The sequence below is a fragment of the Rhinolophus sinicus genome, chromosome 15, assembly GCF_057876585.1.
Source record: "Rhinolophus sinicus isolate RSI-liver-muscle chromosome 15, RSI-T2T, whole genome shotgun sequence".
Taxonomy (NCBI): Eukaryota; Metazoa; Chordata; class Mammalia; order Chiroptera; family Rhinolophidae; genus Rhinolophus; species Rhinolophus sinicus.
This window is the reverse complement of record NC_142515.1, coordinates 112,644,665-112,671,861: the sequence shown is the minus strand read 5'-3', so window position 1 is coordinate 112,671,861 and position 27,197 is coordinate 112,644,665. Positions and strand designations below refer to the sequence as shown.

Genomic DNA, 27,197 nt, shown 5'->3' with positions numbered 1-27,197 from the left:
ACGGCAGGTGTGACAAACTAGCTTTATTGACTTGAGCAAGTCACTTAATCTCTTTTGTTTCTTTTTCAGCACAATGATGGGTTAAAGCAGCTGACAACTAATATCCTATTTAGCTCTAAAAACCTATGTGACAAAATCACATTGAAGGATATATAGCAAATCTTTAAACCCTGTCGTACAAGTCAGAGATTGCAAACTGGCAGCTAAAGGGCCAAATCTAGAGACAGACATAGATTTGGGGGGAAACACAATGTTCAAGAAATGCTGAATCAGAGTGTGTCTGTATGGGTGTGCTTTCTCTAGTTTTACATAGACTCTGTCTTTTCATTGATCACACTAGCTATTTCACTGTTACCTGCTGATCTTAGAAATGTCAGTTAAATTTGTAACCCATGATTTAAAAGAATTATAATTCTGTTGTCATTTCAATACCTAGATTATCCTGTATGTGAAAAAAGAAGTACTATTATTATTAAACCGACTTGTAGAACACGTAATGAGAAAGTACTAAGCTTCTACCAATATCCTTGAATTATTTTTTCTTTCAATATGCAATGTAGTGCAATGACAAAAATCACTGAATTTTAGACACACAAAAAAAATGGGGTCTGGTCTTCTCTTTAGCACTAATAAGACTTTGGACCTTGGGTGCCAATTTACTGAGGCTCTCTAGGACCTCTGCTTTCTTATTCGTAAAATGGAGCTAGTGTGGTTAGACTAAATTGTGACTGACGTATATTTTATCTCTAGAACTCTGCAATTCTGTGATAACAGGCAATTTCATTGTTTTGACCCTATTTCCTAGAACTCTGTGAAAGCTACAGGCCTTTAGAAATAAACAGATTTATCTGAGCTAAGGGGGGAAAGGATGTAGCAACAAACGAGAGCGATAGAATCAAAATGCAACAACAGATGAGCAAAAGGGGTGCTCATTTCCTGAAATGTACAAAGCCCTAACTAAAATAATGGAAAGGCCCTCACTGAAACCCAGAGCCAACATGGCCTGAAAATTCTTTAGCAGTGATGCAGAAAACTGGCTAATGGTAGTAATACTGGACGATGAATTAAAAACATCCTGCGGTAGTGCCTGCTGAGCCACCTATGTATGATTTTAGTTCCTTATTTACACACATTGAGCCTCAAATTCTTCATTTGCTTAAAAGGGAATAATGGTGCTTTGAAACTACAAATATATGTGCATAGAGTTTATGCATTAATACTTATTATTTATGCATAGACACTTATGGTTTGTAAGATAATTGTCACGAGTTCCTTAATGTTGGAAGAGTCAATCCACCATGGGTCCTGAGCACCCCTGACAATTGTATTGGGTGTCAAGAATGCCAGGCTCTAGTGCTCTTGACTCTTTACCCAGTCTGTTTCTCAGGGTTGCATTTGCCAGCAAGCAACCTTAAGGAGTGAGGCGATGGTCCCCACCCCAGGACAAAAAACACGCTTACCTTAAAAGCAACAGATTTCCCAAGCTCGCATCTCTCAGCAGTAACACAAACCCAATACAAAAACAGCATCATCCACCTGAATCTCTCCACATGGCCCCCATGGGACTTGGGGACAATGGGGACTGACGGGGACATAAAGTTCAACCTGCGTGCTATGCCATATAAGTAAGGAAGTCTTTGTCTCTAATGGATTCTGATTCCGTATCTTCTGCCTGAATCCATGAAACCTGCAGGCTAGCCTCTTACCTTACAAATAGGGGGAAATCCCAGACCCTTCACAGACCCAGTGAAGAAGTTTAGTAAATGTATGATTATTGCATGAATGCCAATTAGTGTATCTCATATGTATTGCATGACCTTTTCTTAATAGAAATCTAAGGTAAGTTCATTACATATTCTTAGTAGAATAAGGGGCCTATGTTTTAATCTAGAACCAGAGAGAATCTGTGGAGTGTTTGTGATCCTCCTGGTTCTCACAAATTGTCACGTTAGGCAATTCACTGTCCAACATCCCGTCTTGTCAACTACTCAACAGATGGCAAATGCTAGCACCTTACCACCTTTCTTCTTTCCTCACACAGTCTGAATTTCTCCCACTAGAGATCAAAGCTAAGATCTTAGAGCCTCACTACGAAGGTTCTGATCCTGAGCTAATCCTAGATTTGCTGCATTAATAATTGTAAAATGAGTCACTATAATGTTACCTAGCACCAAAACCCCAAATATGTTTTTTGTGGAAACTTTACAAATGCCACTTCTGTGCCTGAACTGCATCCAAAATTGTTTCAGAAAACAGGTAGGGATGAAAAGAACGTAAAATTGCGTAGGATCATAGCCAGAAACTTAGGAGATTTAAGAGCCACCTCCTCTATATTTTGTCAGAATGTAAATATAATTGCAGGTGCTTAGAAAAAAGATAAGTATACCAATAAAAGTCGTACATGCTGAATGCCAGGAAAGCAATAACACTTCTATTATAAGTCATTTTACATGATAATTGCCTTTTGAGAAATAGGGATAGGGACATTATCACTAACAGAAAGGCTTTAAAGAAATGCAAATTCCTGATTAGGATCGTTTGCAAGTGAAGGAAACAGCTATTTGTAAATGATGATTTCCTTCTTTGTTTTCTCACCAGCTCTTAGCTTTCCTCCATATTTCGTACCATTATTTGTCTCAGGTAAAATATCTCAAACACCTTGACATGTTTTCTCACCTTACATTAGAAGTCAGTTTTTTCCCAAGTCTCAAATGAAGTCTACATGAAAGGACAAAGGATATTTGCCAAACTGTGGTATGTTGTTTGTCCTCAAATGGATTTGGCACTCATTTTGTTGTTGATCTACATAGACATGCCAACAGTATTAACCACCAGACAGAACAGGAATCTGACTCCTTTGCAGCCAATCACAAAGTTCTCGTCTACAAAGCTGACCAGTAATGTGACTCGTTGCTGAAGCAGAAACCAAGGTGAAATAGAGGGTGGAAACTGGCCCCACTTCTAATTAAGACACTTCTGCTGAAAACCCTATTTCTCAGCATACTTGATGCCAACAATGTTTGTCATAGTTGTTCCCTAGCAGTTTATTAAGTAGTTAAGATTTCATTAACTCTTTAAAACCATATGATACACAAAACTCTAAGATCATATGATACACTTGGGTACCAACATACCTTGAATACATTTACATAAAACTAGAATATTAGCTATCAGATACCATCAGGTAAGTGTATCATACTAAGTTTTAGATTCCCTACCAAGTGCAAAATTTAAATATGATTTGTTGACTGAAGGGGAGTCAAGAATGAGAAGGAGCACAGTCAACCAACTCATATTTCCAAGAAAATGTTCTTATTGCAAAGAAACTTTGTAACTTGTTTACAATGATAGACAGCCGTCAGCTTTTCTATATTAGCATATATGTTCTCATGAGTCTTCCAATGAGTCATTAATAATGTGCCTAGTACTTTATAGTTGACATTATGTTTTCACACATAAATCTCATTTGGTCCTCCAGCAACATAGTCAGCAGGTATTTTTATCATCTACCTTTAACAAAATAGGAAACCAAGCATCCAATATGTTAAATAATTTGGCCAGGATCATGTAGCAAGGGAACCAGACCTTGATTCTTTATTTTAATTTCTAAATCTCAGATTCTTTCTCAAGCAGATGCAGAGGGTTTATTAAGTGTGATAAATTTATTAGACTCCCATGATCGTTCATGTACAGACCATCACTCTGGACTACATTAGCAGTATGGATTCACAAATGAGAAATCTTCTTGTTACCCACCCTCTCCAGCCACAGAAGCTGCTCCTTTAAGCAGTGCAAATATTTCTTCATGGACAAGACGAAGGGCTACAAACAAGGGAACATACCTAGGAAGCTGTAAAATTCACTCCAGTTTCCAGAAAAAAATAAAACTAGGAGGCCAACCACAAAAGGAGTACAACCTCTAGTCACAGTGAAAATCAACATTTGAAAAACATTCCTTTTTCAAGGGAAAGAATGTCCCAAATCTGTAGATCTAGATGACTAAAATTGGTGTACAAAATAAATGATTAGAAAAGTCATACATACACTCATTTGATTTTACTGCTAATGACATAAAACTTTTTCTAAATGTAATTATGCCTATAAATAAATAAAATCAGCTGCAAGAGTCAGATTTGAGCAAATTGGGGTTCGAGCTATTGTGATTTTTTTTTTTCTTTCAACAAGGCAAAAGAGCGTGTATAAATTAAAACCAAGCTTCATTTAAAAGCCAGGCAAAGAAATATCTTGGTCCGTATGAACCGATGGCCTGGTAATGCTAGCATTGGATTCTAAAATTGTAAACACATTGCTAAGATTTACTCACATAACGGTTTTATCTAAGAAACTGTCCAGGAACACTAAGAACACCTTAATGGCCATTTGGGGCAATTCACTATTGTTGGTCCAACAAAGTAATCATTCCCTCACCTCTTTTACAGAAACAGTCCATCCTTCCCCATAACCTTGCTGCTCCTCCCATCCAAGGAAACCATTGTGCCCATAATGAATGTGGTATTATTTGAAAGGATTCTCTGGGTAGATGTAGGAACAGTCATCCTTTTCACAATAAAAAGAAAAATAAATAAAACAGCAACTGTGAAAGCTCATCCCGAATTCTAACCTGTCTTTTCATTTTACCAGCAAAAAATATATTCATTTTCTGGGATTTCTTGAGCTCTCCTCAGATGTCATTTCTTTTCTGCTGAAATTTCTAAAATGGATCAGGTCTTGGTGGCTTTGGTCAGACAGGAACATGAAGCAATAGCAATAGTCAAATATTTCACTACTGATCTATATCAGCAATCAGTGCAGACTTATCTAGCTGTCACCACTCCCTGGCATTCTCTGTGTTCATCCACAGGACGCGACTGTGAGGACCTACTGAGAATGACACTGCCACTTGGGAACACCTTTGGAAGAACCAGAAAAGCATTCATTTGCCACGGGACATAAGTGACAATGGCATCGTTTTCATTATTATCTCAGAATGAGATGGGGCACTTTAAATGACACCTTTTTTCCTGACAGATCATAGTTCTTCATGAAAATTGAATAGCCTTCCAAAGCAGCAAGAGATTAGATCAAGTTTTATGAAGCAAACTGAGATACAGAGGAGAAAAGTCCATTAATTTAGGAAAAGATTTACTAAGTACTTCCAGAGCACTTAGAAGACCCTTATTCCTCCAAGCACCCTGATTTGGGAAGACTGCAAACTTTAGAATCAGTGAGATCTCAAATCCTGGTCTGTGACAGCAGCTTGGGCATGTCTCTCTCTGAGCCTAGTTTTCTTACCCATAGAACACAACTAATAATATGCCTATCTTGCAAGATTTTGGATAAAGCATGGCTTAACATAGTGACTAGTAAGTAGTAGATGCTCAAAATATGCTTTTTTTTTCTCCTCTGTTCTACTCTCCACTAAGTGACCTCCAAGAGAAGAAAGTTAAGAAGCATTTTTCAGTTTCTTAAAACCAAAAATCAGCTTGTAGAGATATATAGAGATTTCCAAATTTTCACTGAGAAATAAAAAAGCAAAGGTCATTTATTTACAGAGCTACAACCACACATCCCAGTCTATTTTTAAATTCTACTTAAAGGCCACGGTTAGTGGCTTAGTATAGCTGGAAACCAAGGACTTAAGTAGAAAGTACTATCAATTCAATCGCATGGAAAGTACTTATGAGTACCTGTTAAACATGGGATGATCACCCATTGTCATGTCTTCACGAATGTCTCTACAGTGACTACATGAAGTGGTTTTTTTAATTCATCCTAAGTATAGTCAGAATACTCACTGAACTTCTGGAATAGTTAAAAAAATAAAATGTCTCTAAAATAATGTTTTGATTCATTAAGTGCACTGGGATCAAAACCAGATGGATTTGGCAGCGGGCTTGTTCCCCTGGTTCTCAGGCTGCTTCAGAGCAGTGCCAGCTCCGAGAGGGAATGATCAATGTCACACATTCCACACTTCAGGCACTAATAGATCCTTGGCTCCAGGTTTCCCAATGTTCGGAGAGAATGCCAGAACACACATGCTGTGACAGAATCATTTTGGAGGCATCCATGCAGGCCAGAGAAATGAATAACTGCCTTGGGCACTGAATAGCTTAAGTAACAGCTGTTTTCCACCGGACAGTAATTACAATTGATCTCTTTATTCTGTACAGTAACTGGCACACTTCACAAACACACACACACGAGTTCTTTTTAAAGTGTAACACAGGGGTCAGCACCTTATAACAGAAGTATCCCCTCAACAGTACACGGAATACTTTGAAACATCACCAGGCTTGCTTCAACCTGATTAGTAACTTACACACACACACTCACACGCACACCTTTTCACTCCATTATTCAACAAACATTTATAGAATATCGTTCAGGTCCAAAATGAGCCCATCATTCATCTGTTTAGGCACATACGAATGAGAACAAGTTAAGACCCCTGCCCTCTACAGGTTGACTTTCTAGTAGTGAATACAGATCAATACATAGGCAAACCAATCTGATGGGAGATGTTCTTGGAGCTACAAATAGTAGGAATACCAAATGTCCCTCTAAAATGATAATAAGAACACTGTCCCCTCATCTTGGAAGACTGTTGATGTCACGTGAAGCTACTGCCCAATCTATTCTTACGGTGCTGGCTTAATCAGTACCTCCCTAGTATAGAGTTGTGAAGAGGAGCATTTTAATTTTTTAAATATTTGGCCCAAAGAAGAACTTACCCTGGTATGTTCTGATAAAAATTAACTGACTAGGTCAAGGTACAAATAAGTGCCCTCATCAAAGAAAATAAAACGAAGTTTATGAAGACACTGATCAGCCAAGTCTTGCTAATAATAACGGTAACTAGCAAAAGAACCAATATTAACTAGATGATAATAGGATTATCTTTTACTGAACTTCTACTAAAACAGAAGATAAAATTATACAAGCTAAAATATATATTGTTCTTATACATGCAAAAATATTTTTGCTTAAGACAACGGGTCCTGCTGTTTTCTACCTGACCCTCTCCCTCACTAAAAGATGACTTGTTTGGGGTTGCCTGTCCCATGTGGTCCCCTTCTCCCAAACCACTCTTATTGATAGACTCTACTGAGAGGCTGGGCCTAAAGGACCGTAGTGGTACCTTATCACTATCACTCCTGGCCTGACTGTGGCTTTGGGATCACCTAACTCAACTTAGGCCCGTCATATCCCTCTCCCAGAAATATGAACACTGAGAATATGAGCTAGATGTGTGAAGTCAAAAGTTCATGTCAACTTAGAACTTGAGGTGATTATGTTGGCCTGTGTATAAGATGAGGAGAGGCGACCTATCTGGGAGGAAAAGCAGAGGAAAACTGTGCCATTGAGAGAAGCAGGATGGGAGACCAAGCGGTCCTTGAAAAACAGAGAGGGCAACCGCAACTGAGTTCCTAGTGGATGTTCAGTTCTTATGAGACTCAGCTGTATTTTATGTTCCCATTCTTTGCGTTTAGTGAGGTCTGAAACTTAAAATAAGTCCCCTTTACTTGAGCTAGCCTGAGTAGGTCTTTGTCCTGTGCACCCCACAAATGTAGAAGGACAAATGCAGTTGGTCATTTGAAAATTGACTCAGAGGGACCTACTTTCATCATCTCCTTCCATTCCAACAGTCAACTTCTTCTCTAAATTAATTCAGAAACGTTTATGGACTATCTGCCAGGCTGAAGTACAGCTTATAAAAAGCTGAAAGAAATTATTGTCTCCCCTCAAGGAGCCACATGTGGTCATGTCCATGTCCTGCTCCTCTTTACCACCAATCACCGCTACTTGAGCTCAATTTGAAGCATTTTACTCTCTAATCACCACCTTCTACTTTTTGAGGTAATTTGCCATCACCAACAATTTTTGACCCCTACCAGGATCTGTAATTCATTGATACTATTACCTTTTCACTTAAATTTTAACCAGCTTAAATTCCAAAGTCAATCCTTACGATCACTCTCTCAGACTATCAACTCCTTTACTCTTCCCTTATTTTGACATCTTCAGTTGAGAAAACACAAAACCCCAGTAGAATCTTAGCCTCCACCTGTTCTGTGGTATGTGCACCCTGCATGATTGATGTGATGGGAGAAAACAAAAACATGACGGGTCTCATTTCACACTCATTAACATGAACCCAAGTGGACCTTAATGTAATCTAGTAATCATAGTACAACTCCTTAGTCTTTCCACTCTCCCCTCTCTTCCATTATGTATTTTCCACTCTGTCCTCAAAACTCCAACTCCTCCCCCAATGTTACTTTCATCTGATATCCTTGCTTTCAATTTCTCTGAGAAAACAAAAGCAATCAAGAGAGACCACCAAGGTTACTCTACTGACAGCATCAGTATCCATATCCTCTGTGTACCCTCTCATTATTTCAGGTGAAAATAATCCACATTCCAATCAAAAGCCAAACCCTGTATTTGTACAACAGTTATCACCCATTCCCACCTTAAGGACATTACTCCCCTCTCCTTCCTTTATTAGTGATTTTCCCCTATCCTCTTGATTGTTCTAATCAGGTATGTTGTAATTTCTCCCACCTTAAAACAAACAAAAGAAAACTACTCTCTCTGATCGCACCTCCTTCAAGAGTCACCCAACTTCTGTGTTCTCCTATGTAACACCTTGAAATAGTTCTTATACTTGATGTCTAATTTCTCTCTGCCCATTCTCTTTTGAGTTGACCACTACCAACACAGCAGTCGTTGAGTTCATCACTGGCCTTCACATTGCTAAGTTCAATGTCAATTTTCAGTCTTTACCTTATTTGATCTATAAACAGAATTTAACTCAGAGCACTCTCTCATCCTTGAAATACCCTCTTCACTCAGTTTCCAGCACACTTCAGTCTCTTGTTCTGGGTATGGTTTTGTTTTTCCTTCCTCACTTCCTGTGCCTTTCTCAATTATCTTGGCTAGTTTCTCTTCATTTCCCTGACCTCTAAATACTTCATGGCTTAGTTCTTTGACTTTTCTAACTCCGATGGCTATATCATATAGCCTCAGGGCATTAAATACGTCTATAAACTGAGGTATCCCAAAGTGTTATCTGAGCCTAGATCTCTGCCGTGAATTCCAAACCCAGATTCCAACTTTCTATTCAATATCTCCACCTAAATGTCTAATAGACATCTCAGACTTTATATGACTATTTCTGAACTCTTGGTATTAAGAACCAAATCTGTTCCTCCCACAGATGTCCCCACCTTGGTAAATGGCAACTCCATCCCAGTAACTTGGGGCAAAGGCATTTAGGTTTTAAATTTGTTTTGAAGGCATAACCTTCAAAAGGATTAGCTGCTGAATTCATCATCTTTGACTCTTTTCTTTCTCTCCAATAACATCCAATAACCAATTCATTAACAAATCCTGTTGAATGTTCTACCTTCAAAACAAACCCCAAACCTAAATACTTGCCATCACCCAAATCTACTATGTCTACTTTATAACAGACACCGCTGATTTCCCTGCTTCTCATTTTGCCTTCCATCAGTAGTGAATCCAGATATTCTGGGGACAAAAACTTGTGGGGCCATTCTAAAGAAGTATCTATAAAAACATACATATAAAATATGTATGAATGTGAATATTGAGAATTAGAGGTTAACACCACAAATAAAAAATTCTAAAGAACTGACAAATAATAACATTACAAAACCCAGAAAAGTAATGTTTTTGTTAACTACCAGACACACCTTTATAATACTTTTTCCTACTTATTTGGCTATATACTCTTTGGTTACCTCTTCATGCAACAAAAATTTCATATTTCCCATAAAAAGAATAGAAAGCTAATTCAATCTTTTATAATGGTTAATCAATTTTTTTTTAATATTCATAGTTGAGATGCATAAAGCATGTAACTTCACCTCATCCTGTAAGCCCTTGGGAAACATTGAAGAATTTTAGAAAAAAGAGAGTGTAGGATCCACATTTTACAAAAATCACTCTGGCATAACTTTATGTAAAGACTGAGTCAGCTTGAGACCAGAGGCAGGAGAAGTTAGGGCAGCATATTAACAATGTAGTCTCAAAATGACAAAAGACTTTCTCTTACTGGAAACGGGGTTAATGTCTTAACAACATTCTTTAGTTTACGTGGAAATCAATGAAAAACCTCCATTTCAAAAAGAGTCAAAAATCAATTAAGTTAGCCTCTGCTTGTTTCTTTTATATAACCATGTCAATCTCAGAAATGTATTATCTCCAAAAGACAACTAAGATCTTAATAAGTTCAGCCTCAAATGTTTAAAGTGAATGTTACTTGATTTATTAATTAGCCTGTGATGATCCTATTTGTACCTGCAAAAGATTAAATTAACACAAATGTTAGTGGTCAGGGTTAACCAACTGTCACACAGTAGGGCAGAAATAATTATGGGTCCCTTGGCTGCATATAAATCACTGAGAGGAAGGAAGTGTTTTATGGCTTATACTTTTTTTAATGTCCCAAAGTGCCTAGCATTGCTCAAAGGAAATTTCATGCCACTCAGTAAAAGATTTAATTACCTTAATGCCCAGTTTATGGTGGTTCCTTTCCAAACCCTTCAAAAAGTATGTAAACGTCAGACTATAGGCAAATCCTGCAAGCAGTTTGCAACATCTACTCTGAGTGGCCTCTGATAGGAATTTATATCATTGGGGTGTTCAGAGACTCAAGAAACACGAGGGTATGGCTGGACAGAAAGATCCATGGCTTTGGTTCGTGAGTAAAGGCCTGCTTTACCCCACCCCCTTCCTCACTCGATTAGAAGAGTCAGGCTGGTTTTAGTTCCTCTGGAGTTTCCAAGCTGCCAGCATGGAAGAAGCCGTATACTCTGTTCTGAACTACATGATTTAGTTAGAGGGCACGCGCCGCATTGTTCAGAGGGCAGGACTGTTGATGGCTGCTGCTGGCAAGTTCTGCCTATGACTGGGAGAATGAGTTTAATACTGGAAGAGAATTCATGAGCCACAAGGCTACTTTTCCAGAACAGTATTCTCTCCTCGGATGTCTCTATAACAAAATGAACACTTTAATCCCATTTGCCCAATTCCTGTGTCTTATTTCCCAATTCAATTGGTTCCAAACTCAGAAGGGAAAAGGCAGTGTTACTTATAACCCCGGTTCCCACCACCACCATCAAAACAATAACAACAAAACCAAAGAACCGACAGGAGCTATATTTTTAAGGGGGTGGGGAGATAATTTCTACTAAACTGAAAGTTCCATGAGGGCAGAGACCAGGGTACCCAGTATCTGTGGTTCAAGCATGAGCTTAATATAGCTGCTAAATTAATATTTGATTGAAGAAGGAAAAATTGAATCAATTAGTCTATTGATCACATTTTTGCACTCACTCACTAAAACAAGGAAAAAATATTTTTTAAACGGTGTCCACAATTGCAACTTACTCGGAAGTACACTGTATTAGTTTTCTGTGCCCATCATAACAAATTACCCAAAACTTAGGGACTTAAAATCACAAAATCTGTATTTCAGTTTTGGAAGCCAGAAGCTCAAAATCAAGGTGTCAGCAGGACACCGTAAGTAAAACTTTTTTTTCTACAATGCCTGGGTAAGGAATGTTTCCATCAGACTATCAATGAAAACCAACAGAAAACCAAATTAGTGTCAAGAAATAGAAGAAATTAATCAGTGAGGAAGCTGGTATTTGACTCTAGGGAATTGAACTCCTATGTTTCAAGCTGCTGAGCCATACTGCCTTCCCAGAGTAGATAGCTCACAAATTCACATAAACTGGAAAGTCCAGGTAAAGTTTGTGTTCAGCAAAGCTTGGGTGAGAGGCTTAAATATGCCCTCACGATTTGACTTCTCTGCATCATTCAGCTCACTCTCCAGCTCAGTGTTGACTTTATTCTAGAATTCCATGTGTTCTCTGGTACCTCCCAACTCACACCTTCCTTGCCAGTTTAAGCCCATTCACTCCACCTATCACTGTGGCCCAGAGGATAAGCTCTTCACATGGGCTATACCTGAATCGCATGCCAACCCTGGAGCTAGGGAGCAAGACGACAGCCCTCCCCAAACTGCACAGACTCAAAGTGGGAGAACTTTTTCTCCAAGGTCAAATCAGAGTGTTGTTACCACAGGTAAGGTTAAAGGATGCTGAGAAACCAAAAACAACAAATGTCCACTGAAGAAGGTTTTCACTAAAAACAGGAAACCATTTCTAAGAAGCAACTGCTTTTATTTTCCTTCTTTGGAGAAGTTGGTATGATTTGCTCATACATAAAGCTTACGTACAAATGACCTAGAAAGGACCCTAGCCCACTGTGAAGTATTTCACTAACTTCTTAAATCTTTTCTGCCCGTATTCCTTGTCAAATGCATAACATGGAACAAACGTACTTTAAAAAACCTCTGCAAGTCACTACTCTAATCCTAAAATATGTTATTCCCTAAATTTTCCTCAGGCTAGTAACAGACCTAACAGAAGGCAGATGGTAAAAACTATGCCTTTCAATAGTCTCTAAATCCTTCATAATATTTTAATAATTTTCTTATTTAAGATATTATCAATTTATTAAAAGTTAATGAATTTGGTGGCTGCCTCAATGTAGTAAACCATGTTACTACAAAAACAATGAGTCTCCTGTCTTACTTTGAGTTTCCTCCATCCTGCATCTTTCTATTGCAGAGCTTACCAGGTCAGTACAAAAAGAGAAAATGCATAAAGAAATGATTGTGTTGAAGACATGTTTCATTCATATATACAACTCTATTCATTTGCTAATTTTAAAAATTATGTTTAGGTTCGTGAAGAGCATAGGCAAGCAAAAGAAAATTCGTGACAAGAAATAGGAAGAAACAAACCAGGAAGAAAACTAAGAGAAGCAGTTGCAAAATTCTGCGTGTGATGCTCTCTAAAGACATTATCCCAAATTTATTCCCTCAATTAGAAATGTCTCAATTAGAGTCTGTTTTTATACATGAAGGGAAATGAGAATGTTTCAAGTTCCAAAGCTTCAAAAATCAAATCATTTTGTAATACCAAATTCAATATAATTTTCCATTTCATTAAAAAAAAACTAGTTTCCACTTCTTATAAGTTGTTATGAAATCTGGTCTTAAATTCTTAAAAATAATTTTGTCAGAATGAGTAAAAAACAGTTTTAATATGTTTATTTATATTATACGTACACTTAAAATCATTAAAATACAAAATAGAAGATTTTATAAACATTGTTGCTCAAAAAGCTAGTAAATTGTCATCACTATGAGCCAAAAAATAAACTTAATACAAAGTCACTTTTCCTGATAGGTTTCTCCAGTGCTTTCTAAACATGTAATTATTTGCAAGCATTATTAAAATTCATTATGCATTCATTTATATTTAAAGGAAAAGATTTGTGTTTTGGAAACCAATGAATACACATACACACACACACACACACACACACACAACTACTCCTTTCCAAACTAGTTAAGGAACAATCCAATACCAACTCTAAATGTATTTGCTTGACCTGAATACCATGAAATCTCATTGAGTTTAATTAAAATCTATTTTCCAATTGAAATAAATTGAAATGGGACCAAACATTTTTCATTCCAAAGGGAATCATAAGTAGATGAATACTACATATTATACGGTAACTATAAACTAATATTTAATATACATTATAAAAACGGATTTTTATATGTGATTTCCAGTCATCAGTTTTCATAAATTATTGGCAGCATGACAATGGAGGCTAGTTAAGCAGTACTATAGAATATCCGTATATTTGTATACACAAAGAGGAAATCATGTCATATTTTTCTGATTTTGCTTTATTAAGAAAAACATGGGTGTGTATTATATGCAAGCACAAAAAACATATTTACTAAAGATATTTGATATTATAATTGTTACAGTGTATTTTTAAAGTTGATATGCTTGGATCACATTCAAAGAATGTTTGGCCTCTTCTCACATAAAATGTTCAGCTTATGGAAGATAATACAACTGAATTTGTCAATGTAGCACGAGCCAAAGCTACATATACCACACACCCAAGACTCACTTTCTTTCTAATCTCACAATCTTTAATCAATTTCTGGAATTAATGCCACTGATATCTTAGATCATGCTTCCATTCATACTGAAGTGAATATTGGCAATATGTTTTAAAAATTGATCGAAGTTACAGACCTAATATACGTTCTCTGAGATAAGAACTTTGAGAAACAAATTACAATTTTAATACAAATATAAACTCTAAAAATCGACACTTCATAGCTGTGTTGTGGGACACACACAAAGGCTCCTAGTAAAACATCTCTCACTTCAACAGAGCCCATAGTAGGATTTTCAGGAGAACCACTATCCTCGCGGTCTAGATAAAACCTTCGCTCCTTTCTTACAATTCCCACCAACGACATCCTTGGCCTTGCGATTACAAACTGCTGAAGAGAACAATCCCGCCAAAAGACTACTATTAGAATGAATTACCCACCTTCTCTAAGAGACCCTCAAAATTAGTTTTCTCACTCTCTGCCGTTTACCTTAATCTCCATAGACCTTCAATCTTTCATAGTTTCTTGAATCACCTCTCCAAACTTTTCATTGCACCCAAAGAAACCCCAGATCTTTCATCAGCTAAATTGATATTCTAGGTTCTCTATATGTTCCCCCTACCTTCTTTGTTCTAACAATGCTTCTTTTCCTAAGGTCATAGCTTCTTCAGTAGCTCTCTCAAGGGGTAACTTTTCTTCCACCCCTCCGATACTCTAGGGCTAAAGATAAAGTCAATTTCTTCTTTTGAAATTTCTTCTTTTGATGCTTATTGACACTTCACAACAATTTATCTTTTCTCTTAAAAAAGGTGGGGTGGGGGGAGAAGAGGGAATTTTATTTTTCACCACAAACTTTCCATTCATAGTCCATGTGCTTTCACACTTTCCTAGATGATGATTATTTTACCCTCAAAACTCTAATACTTCCCGCCCCATCCTTAAGTAAAGACCTCACTTCTAATTTCACTGAAAAAGTAGAAGCAGTGACACCACCTAATCTACCAAGTGGCCTGTGTCTGTGCCCATGACCTTGCCTTCTTCCTGGGACAATGGGTGAGCTTCCCCTGCTCCTGTGTAAGGTGTTTTTCCTCCTTAACTGAAGTATGAGTAATAAATTTCACACTCTCTTGGTTTCCCTCCTGACTGTTCATTTTGCCACCTCCTTTGCTGGGTACACCTCTTCTTGTCCTCTAAATATCGGTAACCCCCAGGACCTAGTCTTGGATTTTTTTCCTCCACCTAAGCTAACTACTTAGATGATCTTATCTAAGTCTATGATTCTAAATGAAATCTCTACCTGGGCTGTACAGAGTGGCTGTATAATAGGTACTCACGAACTGTAGCTATTGAGCACATGAAATGCGGCTAGATCAATTTCTAAAATATACAGTGAATTTTGGAGACTTTGAGAAAAAAATGTAAACTATCTCATTAATTTCGATATTGATGAAATGACAATATTTTGGATTTATTAGGTTAAATATATCTATTGTTAAAATTAATTTTACCTGTTTCTTTTTCCTTTTTCATGTGGCCCTTAGACAGTTTTCAGTGACCACGTCGGTGGCTCATATTGTATTGCTATTGGATTTATTACTCTGTACACTGATGACTGCAACCTTTCCTCTGAGCTCCCACGTATATAACAGACTAGCTATTGGACATTTTTTATTTCTATGTATAATAGGCACCTCACGCATATTATGCCCAACTCTCAAGCCTGGGCTTCTGCCCATTCAAAACTGTATCTCCCTCTCTTCCCATCTCCAAGAGTGACAATTTTTATCTACCAGTTCATCAGGTCTAAAGCCTAAGAATCACCTTTGCCATTTCCTTTCCCTCACACTCCACACCCAATCTTTCAGCAAGTACTGACAACTGGCCATCAAAATATTTTGAAGGGATTATTGTAAGGAAGTGAGCACAGGGAAGAGGAATGAATGATGGAGAAATAACAAAAGAAAAAGGGACAGTTAATGTAAGAATCCTTTGGGTGTTGATCATCTTAACTGTTTGAGACCTTCTGAGAAGCTTTATCCACTATAACTGAGACCCTTCTGCCGAGGTAAAGAAAGGAAGAAATATTTATCCATCGGCTCTCATCCTCCCTTCCTGGTGGCTCACGTGTCAAGCTCATTCCTGTGGGCGTCCCAAACCAGGAAGGAGATGGGGAAGCCTAGAGCAAGAACTAGTCACCACAGCAGTAGCTGAAGTAAAAAGTGAGGCTGAGAAGATTTCTAGTGGTGCATGAAAGGTGTTTGCCACAATGCTCAGGAAAGCCGATTGTGTGTCTTTCTTCCCAACTTCCATAATCAGTAATGTCATGTTGGTAGCTTGAAATTGGCTACATCAGGATAATTACATGGAAATTTGCAGAAGCTATAAATAAGGCTTCTTCCTACCACCCACCATAGGTAGTTGTTAAACATTGGTAGTAGCACACCACTGACTATAAGGTTCTGTATTTCACACAGCCACAGCTCAACCCTCTCCCGCTCCTTCTCAGAACTGCAGCCACAGAAGTTCTTTTTGCACTTCTTTGAAAGCACTTCTGTGCTTACCTCACTTAGGCCATTGAAAATGGTTTCCCCCTGGCCTAGAACTCCTATAATTCCTAGCAGAAATTACCCCTAGTCTGTTTGTCTGAGTGATTTTTCCTCATTTGTTATATGTTATGTCAAATGTCATATCCTCTAGGAAGTCTTTCCTGAATCCTAGTCCAGGTCCAATTCATTTGTCATATAGCTCAATCAGTATATAAGTGATTACTTAATGGGTATCCGTTTCTCCAGCTAGACTACAAGTTCCATGAGGGAGCAAGTCATGGACGTGTTTTCTTACTCTTGTATTCCTCATACCAAGTTTTATATATTTACTGAAAAGTCTGAACAAAAGTTTTTGAATCAACAGACACTGAAAACATTTTTACCACTCTCCCATGGGTGAAACTGAAATTGTTTTAAGAGTATTGAAAGAGTCCTCATAGTTGAAAATGTGGAAAGCTACGCTGGGAGGAAAAAACAAGACATTTTTATGGATGTGTATCACTACCAACTATAATCCATTGAGCCAAATCTCAGTCACACAGTCCCACCTAATGACAAGGTGACATGAGAAATGTATTTTAGCCAAGTACCCAGGAAGAAAAATATATAATATGTTTGATGAGCATCTAGATAGTCTAAGCCACAGTCTCCCCTTTCTGGACACCATATCCTTTCATTCTTATTCCCTGACAGAACGTTCTTCCTCTCCCCAAAAAAAGAAAACCCAAAGTTTCACCAAAGCATCCAGCTCAGAGTCCAGATTCTCTGTCTGTAATCACCTCCCTCAGGTTCAGATGTGGCTCCTTCTGGTCCAGCAATAACATGTACCAAATAAAAAAGAAATTTTCTCAACCTTTCCCTCAGATGTGGCTCCTTCTGGTCCAGCAATAACATGTACCAAAAAAATTTTTTTTTAATTATCTCAACCTTTCCCTCAAAGCACACAACATCCAGTAGTGGAGAAGGTATAGGGTAACCTCGTTGTAAACTCCATCAGTAAAAAGGGAAAAGAGAAGACACAGAGCAATCACTAGACCAAAGAAGCTACTGAATCCTGCTGGAGTCACTGAGAAGCACCCTAATCTGGAGGTGAAGTTGTTTGAGTAGATAAAGATTCTTTTCCGAGAGAAATTCTATTTTACTTTTAATTTTTTAGTGGCTTATGGACCCATTCTCTGGGAAGTATTTTCTTGCTCCTTGGCTGTGTCTTGCTATTATCCTCCTGGGGACTGAATAGCTTTTCTGGTCCACTTCCTGATCAAGCCAGGTTATTTTACATGCAATTAAATCAAGGTCCTTGATTACTTTGGCAATGGAACTCTCTAAAATACTATTTGGTAGATTTTAAAATCTATTTTCTTCCAATTAATTCAACATGCCAATATAGTTCACGCCAAAGTTCTTTTTACACATAATTTTTAAGTCTCCTTTGCATCTTTACTTCTTTACCCCTTGCTTTAGTCTCTCAATGGTAATTGCTCTGAGGTTATCTAAGATAATGGGCTGGGTTGAGAAAGACATATCCTTAACTTGGATTTTGTTACAATGTTAAGTCCTAGTAGACATTTATTCAAAACCAAGGACCAAATACCTGGTATCTTTCTATGCTCTTTCATTTCTGCTTTAAAGCGGCCAATACTTTCCTTAGTTCATCCTTTCATATAATAATTTCCCAAGGGCAGACAAAAACCACCAACGTATTTTAATAATGCTGTTTCAGAACTTCTTCACCCAGAGCTACAAAGCTCAGTAGGCACATGCTCTGGATTCCAACTTATTGCTGGTGGCAGTTTTACCATTACATAAGATGAATCTCTCCAACCCTTTTATTTCCTATGTTTCCATGCTGTCACTTAGTACAAATTACTAAGCCGGGGAATCCCACAGCTCTTCCCTATGACTTATGCACCATCTTCTTGTTGACCAAATGAAGATAACTTCTCAAATAACTCTAAAATCTCTCCTTTCAACACTATCGCCAGTGCCTCTACCTTAATTCACGTCATCCTTTCTCATGTGAATTACTGTCTCCTCATTGGTCTCTGTGTCTCCAAAATTCATCACATCTCGTCTCTGCTGCTAGTAAATGTTCTACAATGCAAATGAGATCATGCCAACATTTTTTTTAAAACATCTAGCTGTTTCCCATTACTTTTAGGTTAAAATTCAATGTTCTTCAGTATCAAGTTATCTCTAATTATTTTCTAATTCACATATTTCAGTTATGTAAAATAATTTTAGTTCCTTCAAGTATACCACAATCACTTTCCCAGATATCCAAAATCATGAAGATGCGAGGCTGTCTACTTCTCTATCTTGGGTTAACCCTTATTCATCCTTTGAAATTTACCAAAGACTAAATCTCCTGAGAAACCATTCCTAAATCTGAATTAGGTGGTCTTCCTGTTGATTTCAAAGCAGTAGTTTATTTTTGTTAGAGTGTTATCACACTCTATTGTAATTGTCTATCCTCTTCCTCCAACCACACACAAATTACATGTACAATTTGGACTTTTTGAGGACAAGTAACATATATTCTGTCTCTACATATCTCACATAATAAATAAGTGCTGACTGAACGAATTCATGAACCCCACAATTTCAGAATGGCAATGACCCCCAACATCAATCTTCAAAATTCACCTACCTCTCTTTTAAGGGCCAGATCTCCATTTCCAACCTCCTAACAGCTATCTCCATATACATGTCTACTTAACAGTTCTGAAACTAAATTCATTATTTTCCCCATCCATTTCTCTACCTGCCCAAAATTTGCTTCTCCCTCTGCATTCCTATCTCAACTTAATGATATCTGTTCAGTTTTCCAATCTAGAAAGCTTAATATCATTCTTTAGGAATTCTGTGATCTGATGAATTGGGGATAGCCAGGTTCAAAACAGTAGACAGATTTCTTTTCTGCAGTATTTCTCAAACCTTTCAATATACTAGTGCTCAATATGAATCTCCAAGAAGTGAATGCGTTTTCTTCAAACTTATCTAACCAGAGAAGCCTTTTGTCAAGGTAAATCACTCAGGACTAGTGTTCTGAAGACTACTACACTTTGAGAAATGCCACTGTAACATCCCTCCTCCACACCTTAGGCTTTACAGTGGCCTTAATTTAGGCCCCTGCCATCTCTTACATGGACCATCTCCTTCCTGGAAAGTCTCCTACTTATCTCTCTGCTACCATTCTCTCCACAGCCTCTGCTGCCAGTTTTATTTCTCTAGCAGAAAGATATGGTCATACCTCACCCTTTCCCCACCCCCCCGATTCAAAATCACCATAGGCTTTCTATTACATGTAAATTCAAACCCTAGGCCTCATGTTATATTCACTTCAAAATCTAGCTGTACCCATCTTCCCAACTTCATTTCTTACCACAGCTCTCCCTCCAAAATATATCATGTTCTTTCATCCTTCAGGGCTTCAATACTTTGCTACCACTGCTCAAAATGGCCACTCCTGTTCCCACCCACCTCTAACAAACTTCTTGTTAAAGCTGATTTCTAATAAGATTTCTTCTGAGAAATTTTTGTTCCATTATTTGGTTGGTTACTTCTCGGTGCTTCCATAATGCTTTGCACTCACCTCTATTACAGCCATCGTGACATTGTATAAGAAACTATCCAGGTATCTATCCCCACCATTGCTCTCTGAGTCTTTTAAGCTTTGTTTCTCCAACTCCTAACTTTGTGCCTGGCACAGAGAAGTCATTGAATGAAAACAATTCAAATGAGTGAACAACATAATAAGCAGTAACAAAAAAGGATACATGTAGATGAAGTTATGAAAGCTATTAGAAGAAATGTGTTCTAAGAGGTCATTTATTTCAGCCATTAGTCTCAGGAAAACAATATCACTTTGCTTAAATAGACCTCCAGTTTCCACCTCACCAAATTCCTGATAGAGAATAAACCTTTACTGCAGTTTGTCTTAAAGGAAAACTCTATAGCTCCCCAAAATCCTTTTAGGGTTTTGGGGGAACACTCACAAATAGCTTGGCTACCTTACCTACCCTACTCAACAGTGGAACCCAGAGCAGTAAGCCTCTGATTGCTCTAGTAACGATGAACTAAACCATCTCTGAGGACTTGTACCAGGAGGGATATCACTCTGTTGGAAGGCGTGGCTAACCGGTTTTGTTCCTTTAAATTCCTCTTTCCCATTAGCTTGCTCTATTCTCAATTTCCAGTGGCCCCCAGAGGTCAGCAGTTCTTTTAATTATGACTCCCTACCTTTCATTGCTAAAATTTTAAATTTGAGGTTTTTGTCTGAACAAACAAGTTCCATTACAGGCACACCAGAAGCAAACAGTTTTTCCTATTGCTTTGCTGAACTCCTTTGCTCCACTAAAAACTTACCTTTTGCAATTAGATCTATAGTTCCCTTGAATTTTTCTTTTACATTAAAAATGTGTGGCTCCTTGAAAGCAGTTCGTTGTGGGGGGTCCTCAGAATGTGCTCTTTTGGAAACATCTTTGGGAAAACAAATACTTTTGTGTGCTGTATGAAATTCTTGGATCCCATCAAGTGTTTCCTTTTGTTCAATCTCCAGAGATATAAATTTGCCAGATTTCGGTTTTTGGTGTTTATTTCTAAAAACATTTATAGAAGTACCTTGAACTTTGTTCTACGAATAAAACAAAATTAAATTTAATTAAATTTAATTGTCACATTAACTGTATAATTAAATTATATAGAAAATTTCATTAATGAGTTAATAAAATTATATCCAATAAATACATTTTACAAAGTACCTTACTATATAAGACATTTATATAAAGCACATGACAGTACTCAAATAAAGCAGATGTTATCTATATAATTCTCAAAAAGCCCTTTAAAACCATTACGATTATATTCCGTTTCAGAAAAAAATGTAAATTTTAAAATTTAAAGTGTAATTTTCTCCTCAAATGTGATATTCCCAGATACAGCTTTAAAGTCTATTACAAAATAGAAATTTCCAAATAAACATATAAGAATTTAATTAATTTCCACTACCTTTTAAGAATTTTCAAATGTCCATAACATGCTAACGCTCCCAAAACTCTTTTTCTGTTGAACCATAAACAACTGCTTATACATGGAGGTAGGGTCTCAAGAAAAAGATACTGATGATCAGATATGTATTTTAGATCATTTCAATCACTTAATTCCTTCTTAATTTTGATTACCTTGAGCAATAGAAAAATAATATAGTCCCAGGTCTCTGACAGGTAGTTATCCAAACAATTATGCTTGTTTTAGTCTAGTCATTCTCCAGTCCATAGACAGAACTATTACTTCCTTCCCTCTCCCCACCAAAAAAAAATTAGACAAATTCAAATTGCTGCCAACTCAAGATAGCAATAAGGAGGTTTTAGCATGCTAGCATTAGGTTTTTCCAAGCAATCTAAGACAGATTATGTTGTTATTATTAGATTAAATTTTAAACATAGGTCAAGATTCTAAGCCACATCTGTCTCACTCTAAAGACTGTGAGGTTCACATCCCATGTGTCTACCATGTTTCCCTGAAAATAAGACCGAGCCAGACAATCAGCTCTAATGCATCTTTTGGAGCAAAAATTAATATAAAACCTGGTCTTATTTTACTATAAGACTCGGTATAATATAATATAATATAATATAATATAATATAATATAATATAATATAATATAATATAATATAATATAATATAATATAATATAATATAATACTGGGTCTTATATTAATTTTTGCTCCAAAAGACGCATTAGGACTGATTGTCTGGCTAAATCTTATTTTCGGGGAAACAGGGTACTAGTGAAATCAATATAATTTAAAAGTATTTTTTGGTTAGAGGAAAAAATTAATTAAGCAATGCTAACAGTGTTGATTATAAAAATAAAACCACCTATGGCCAGTCTCAGCAGAGAGGACCATTCAAAAGAAACATTTACAGGGGGGCCAGTTAGCTCAGTTGGTTAGAGCGTGGCACTAATAACACCAAGTTTGCTGGTTCAATCCCCACATGGGCCACTGTGAGCTGCGCCCTCCTTAAAAAATAAATAAATAAATAAAAAGCACATAAATCATAATCCCTCTTACCCCCATAGTAAGTATTGAAAAATATTTCAAATCTTTATTTAAAAAAAATTTTTTTAAGTATCCAAAGGAAATAGGATAGTGTGGCACAGAGTAAACCATCCTAAGATCCCCTTCCCTTACCTGTCTTCCCCAAGTCCCATTTGTTATAACTGCTGCCCCCCCAAATTTCCCATCACCTCTGTAGATGCTTTCCTCCAAATTTTCACCCTGTGCCGACACACCTGTCTCTTTGCTGTCCTTTCCCTTTTACTCCTTCTCTCACCTTCCAAATCTGTGCCATTCAGCAAATATTTATTGGGCCAGGCACAGTGCTTGTTGCTGAAGATACAACATTCAGAAAATACAGTTTCTGCCCCCAAGGAGCTACCAGACTGGTAAGCAGTTCTAATACCAAGTGGTGTGGGAAAAGATACTGGTAAGCATGTGTCATGCTGGAGACATAGAGGAGACATCTCACAGCAGATTTTCTAGTTTAGCTTGGCCTAACGGTCTTTAAAAAGAGAATTGATTTAAGATACTTAATCCAAATATTTCTGTTATAATTAATTAAAAGAAAACATTAAAAATTGGATCAAACTTGCAAATTAAACATATATGCATAATTAAATAATCTGTATAGCCGAAAAATCTTATTTTTAAACGCAATCTGAAATCAGTTCTTATAGCTAGTAAGGATTTTATTTTCTCTCTATTCTATTCAAAATCTATTAGGGTTCATGCAATCATTTGGAACAATCATTGTAGTATACATAAATAGTTATTAGTTTCCTGAAAAATATCATGTTAAATGCAAAGCATTAACCTCATTTATTTTCTTATAATGTTGGGCAATGAGAGTTTCTGCTTCTTGAAAAAAATCTTGCTTTGTGTTCTCTAATATAGGACCTAAAATAGAAACAGAGAAACATTTTTTAAACGTAGTTAATGTACTTTCTTAATCAAAAATATTAAAACTATGAAATTAAAATTTGAGGGCAGTTATGAACCTTTTAAGACATTATAAAAAGTGAATTTTATATGTGAATGGTTATAAGTAGCTACAAAATAATTTAATGTAATGCTCCTTTGATGTGATATTTTGCTTTAAAAATAATTGGCTTACAATGGGCAGATTGATATAGATTATCCTAAATTATTAAAGTCAAGGGAAACAAAAGAAAACACACATAATTGAAATCTTAGTTCTGAAAATGCTTTAAATGCCACTGTATAGAAGACACAACATGATTTGGGCACCAAAATTATTAACAAGTCTATCTGTGTTTTCTATACTTGATGACTAATTCATATAGCTGCACATTTCTTCAGGAATTTTTTATCTGACAACATGTTTATAAAATTACAACTGCAAAATGAAACTCAATAGGCTTATTAAATAGGAACAACATTGAAATAAAAAATATACACACCTACAAATGGGTAATATAATCGGGATAACTCATCTCACTTATATTTTACTAAGATTTTTAACTTATTCTTTTAATCCAAAGTTGTGTTTAGAATTCTACAGCACATACATAAAATACATCATTCTCATTTAGTCTTGCCTATGATTTCCTCCTAATGTATTTCCTTTGTTATTAGCTGATTCTGACATTAATATGTGTTTCTTGGCTTCCTCCTCTTAACCTGGACTCTGTAAAATTAAAATATATTACCTATTCAAATTAGCTTTTCAGTCTGGCCAGTGCGCTCCCCATTTCTATAACTCTACCTCCTTTAGTACTCTTAGGATCAAGATTTTCTCTCTTTTTTTCACCTACTGAAATTTTAAGCAATTAAAAACTCCATCTTTATGCAAATCGAAACCATAATAAGTACTGTCTTAGTCCATGTGGGCTGCTATAACAAAATACCACAGACTGGGTAGCTTCTAAACAACAGAAGTGTATTTCTCACAGCTCAGGGTGCTGGAAGTCTGAGATCAGGGTGCCAGCATGGTCAGGTGAGGACCCTCTTCTGGGTTGCAGACTTTAGTTGTACCTCCACGTAGTGGAAGGAACTAGGGAGGTTTGCAGAGCCTTTTTTATAAGAGCGCTAATCTCATCATGAGGGCCCCACCCTCATGACGACCCAAAGGCCCTTGTCTCCTAATGTCATTACCTTTGGGGGTTAGAATTTCAACATACAACTTTGGGGGAACACAAACATTCAGACAATAGCAGATCCAACCACAGACCCACCAGAATAGTCAAAACTAAAGAACCTAATAGTAGACAATGTTGATGAGGCTGTGGAGCTACTACCGGAACTCTCATGTATCATCGGTGGAAATGTGAAATAGGATAATCAGTTTGTAAAAGAGAGGACAATTTCTTATAAAAGCCATAAGATGTACTGTCCTCACATGGAAGAGACAGGAATTCAGGAATTAAGATTGTTTCATCAAGTTTCAACTGAAATCTAAATCAACTTTGAGGGAGTTTCTAATCTGACCACTAACATCCTGGAGAAAAGGTAGTGAGCTATTCCAAGGGGTGACTCCACAACTCATCCTACTTTTCCTCCTTTCTTTTGACTAATAAAACATACCTTATAATTACAATATTGCTGTGTATCAGACACATGACAATTAATATAATTTATTAATATAGGAAGTAATTATCACTAGTTTTTGGTAAAAATGCAGCCTTATAAAAATCATCCCACATCATTCCAGATAAGACGTTAGAGATGATCTAGCCTTCATTTACAGCAAAGCTCTGAGTTCAAGGGCCCAAGGGCCTTCTAAAGTCACACAGCCATGCTGGGAGTCCACCGAGATGCTGGTCTCCTAAATTACTTACTGCTTTTTTCTACACATCTGCTTCTTTTCCTGATGCCATGCACTCCCTATGAGTGCTGGAAATTACTGTGATGTCTGGTTGCTTACCCTAGTAAAATATTTGCATTTCACCAACACTTTCTATAAATATATATGTCCCCCTAAAATTCATATGTTGAAACCTAATGCCCAAAGTGATAACATTGGGAAGTAGGACTTTTTGGGAGGTGATTAAGTCATGAAGGTAGAGCCCCCCCTGATTGGGATTAGTGCCCTTATAAAGTAGACCCCAGAGACCTAGGTAGTCTCTTCCACTGATGTGAGCCAACAGTGAGAAGACATTCATCAATGAGGAAGCAGGTCCTCACCAGACACAGAATCACTGGCACCACGATCTTTGACTTCCAAGTCTCCAGAATTGTGAGAAATAAATTTCTGGTCTTTATAAGGCATCAGATTATATTTTGTTACAGCCACCTGAACGGACTAAGACACTTTCATTTTAAACCAGCAATCCTGCACCCTTGTTGTAATCCAACATGCTGATTGAGCTGTTCTCATTTTCCCCTTCATAACTGAAAATTCGCTTTTGACAGAGGAGTTCAATTCCCAAGGTAGCATTTTCTTCCTTGCTAGGCTCTTGCTGACCAGTGTGTCTGATTTTCTCCATTCCCAACAGCCACTTGCCAGCTGTGAACTGCGGAGGAGCTGGTGTACACTCTGGCAACACTAATGGTCTTGGAGCTGGCAAGTCCATTCCAATTCATCTACAAGATACATGCTGCCGCAGGAGACCCATACAGTCAGGTCATAAGGTTCTTGAACAAAACAAAGCCTGGAATTGTATTAAAGGGGCAAAGAAAGGCAGACACCACTAGAAGAGAGGAATTCCACATAGCCCTGAAATGGCTCCACTGAAGGCATGTTGACACATGGACTCCAGGTCAGCTGTCCTGAGCCTTCACTGGCATTTAAGGTGCTGAGGCACCATTCTGATTTTCTCCCATAACTAAAAATTCATCTTTGGAAAAAATAGTTAAATTCTCAAGGTAGCACAAAATAATTCATATCTCAATGCCTTAGAAAAGGCAAAGCTAGAGTCTGTTCTTAATTTTTATAATTTCCAAGGATATGTATTATTCACAAGTGAGCATATAGAATGACTTCTAAGAGCTCTCATTCCTGCGTCACACTATTTTTATCTTGAGTTCCAATTTGCTCATAATCCTTATTTTATTATTGTAAACCTTCATTTTCTCAATTGTAAAATGAGGATAATAATGATAATATATCTCACACACAGGTGTGGTGAGGATGAAATTGGACTTGGTTACAAAGCACTTAGCACAGCACCTACCATATACGTAACAAGCTTTCAATAAATGTGAGCAATTATTAATACTGTAGTTATTGTTATATTACTATCATTGGGCTAACAGTGTTTGTGTAATTAATTTTATTACTCAAACCTCATTTCTTTAATAGTGTAAATAAACATGTCAACTGTCTAAATTAGTTTGAATGAATCTGGTTTTATTATAGTTCTTCTTAACCAAAACTAATCAATTAATATGTTTGCAAATAATAAAATCTCTTCATACTTTGGATTTGTTCAAATTACTAAACCCTAAAAAAGGCAATAAAAAGTCATTATAAGCAATAGCAAATATTTTATGATAAAGTTCATGAACAGGTTGAAATAGTCATATTAAACTTATCTAACACATTTGTGCAAACATTAGCATATCCTTGGGAAAAGAAAATGCATCTCGATTGACGTCATCAA

The 27,197-nt window shown here is 37.0% G+C and overlaps 1 protein-coding gene across 1 annotated transcript in view; it reads right to left on the bottom strand.

The window, feature by feature from the left end:
• The window catches only part of IQCM (IQ motif containing M), a 242,330-nt gene extending 216,162 nt beyond the window's left edge, over window positions 1-26,168 (bottom strand). The window contains exons 1-3 of the mRNA XM_088792677.1: window positions 25,934-26,168; window positions 23,450-23,532; window positions 20,938-21,205 (exon numbers count right to left, since the gene is read on the bottom strand). Coding sequence (XP_088648803.1) covers window positions 20,938-21,205; window positions 23,450-23,532; window positions 25,934-26,168 — 586 coding nt within the window. The remainder of the gene's footprint in view (window positions 1-20,937; window positions 21,206-23,449; window positions 23,533-25,933) is intronic.
• Window positions 26,169-27,197: the final 1,029 nt, after the last annotated feature.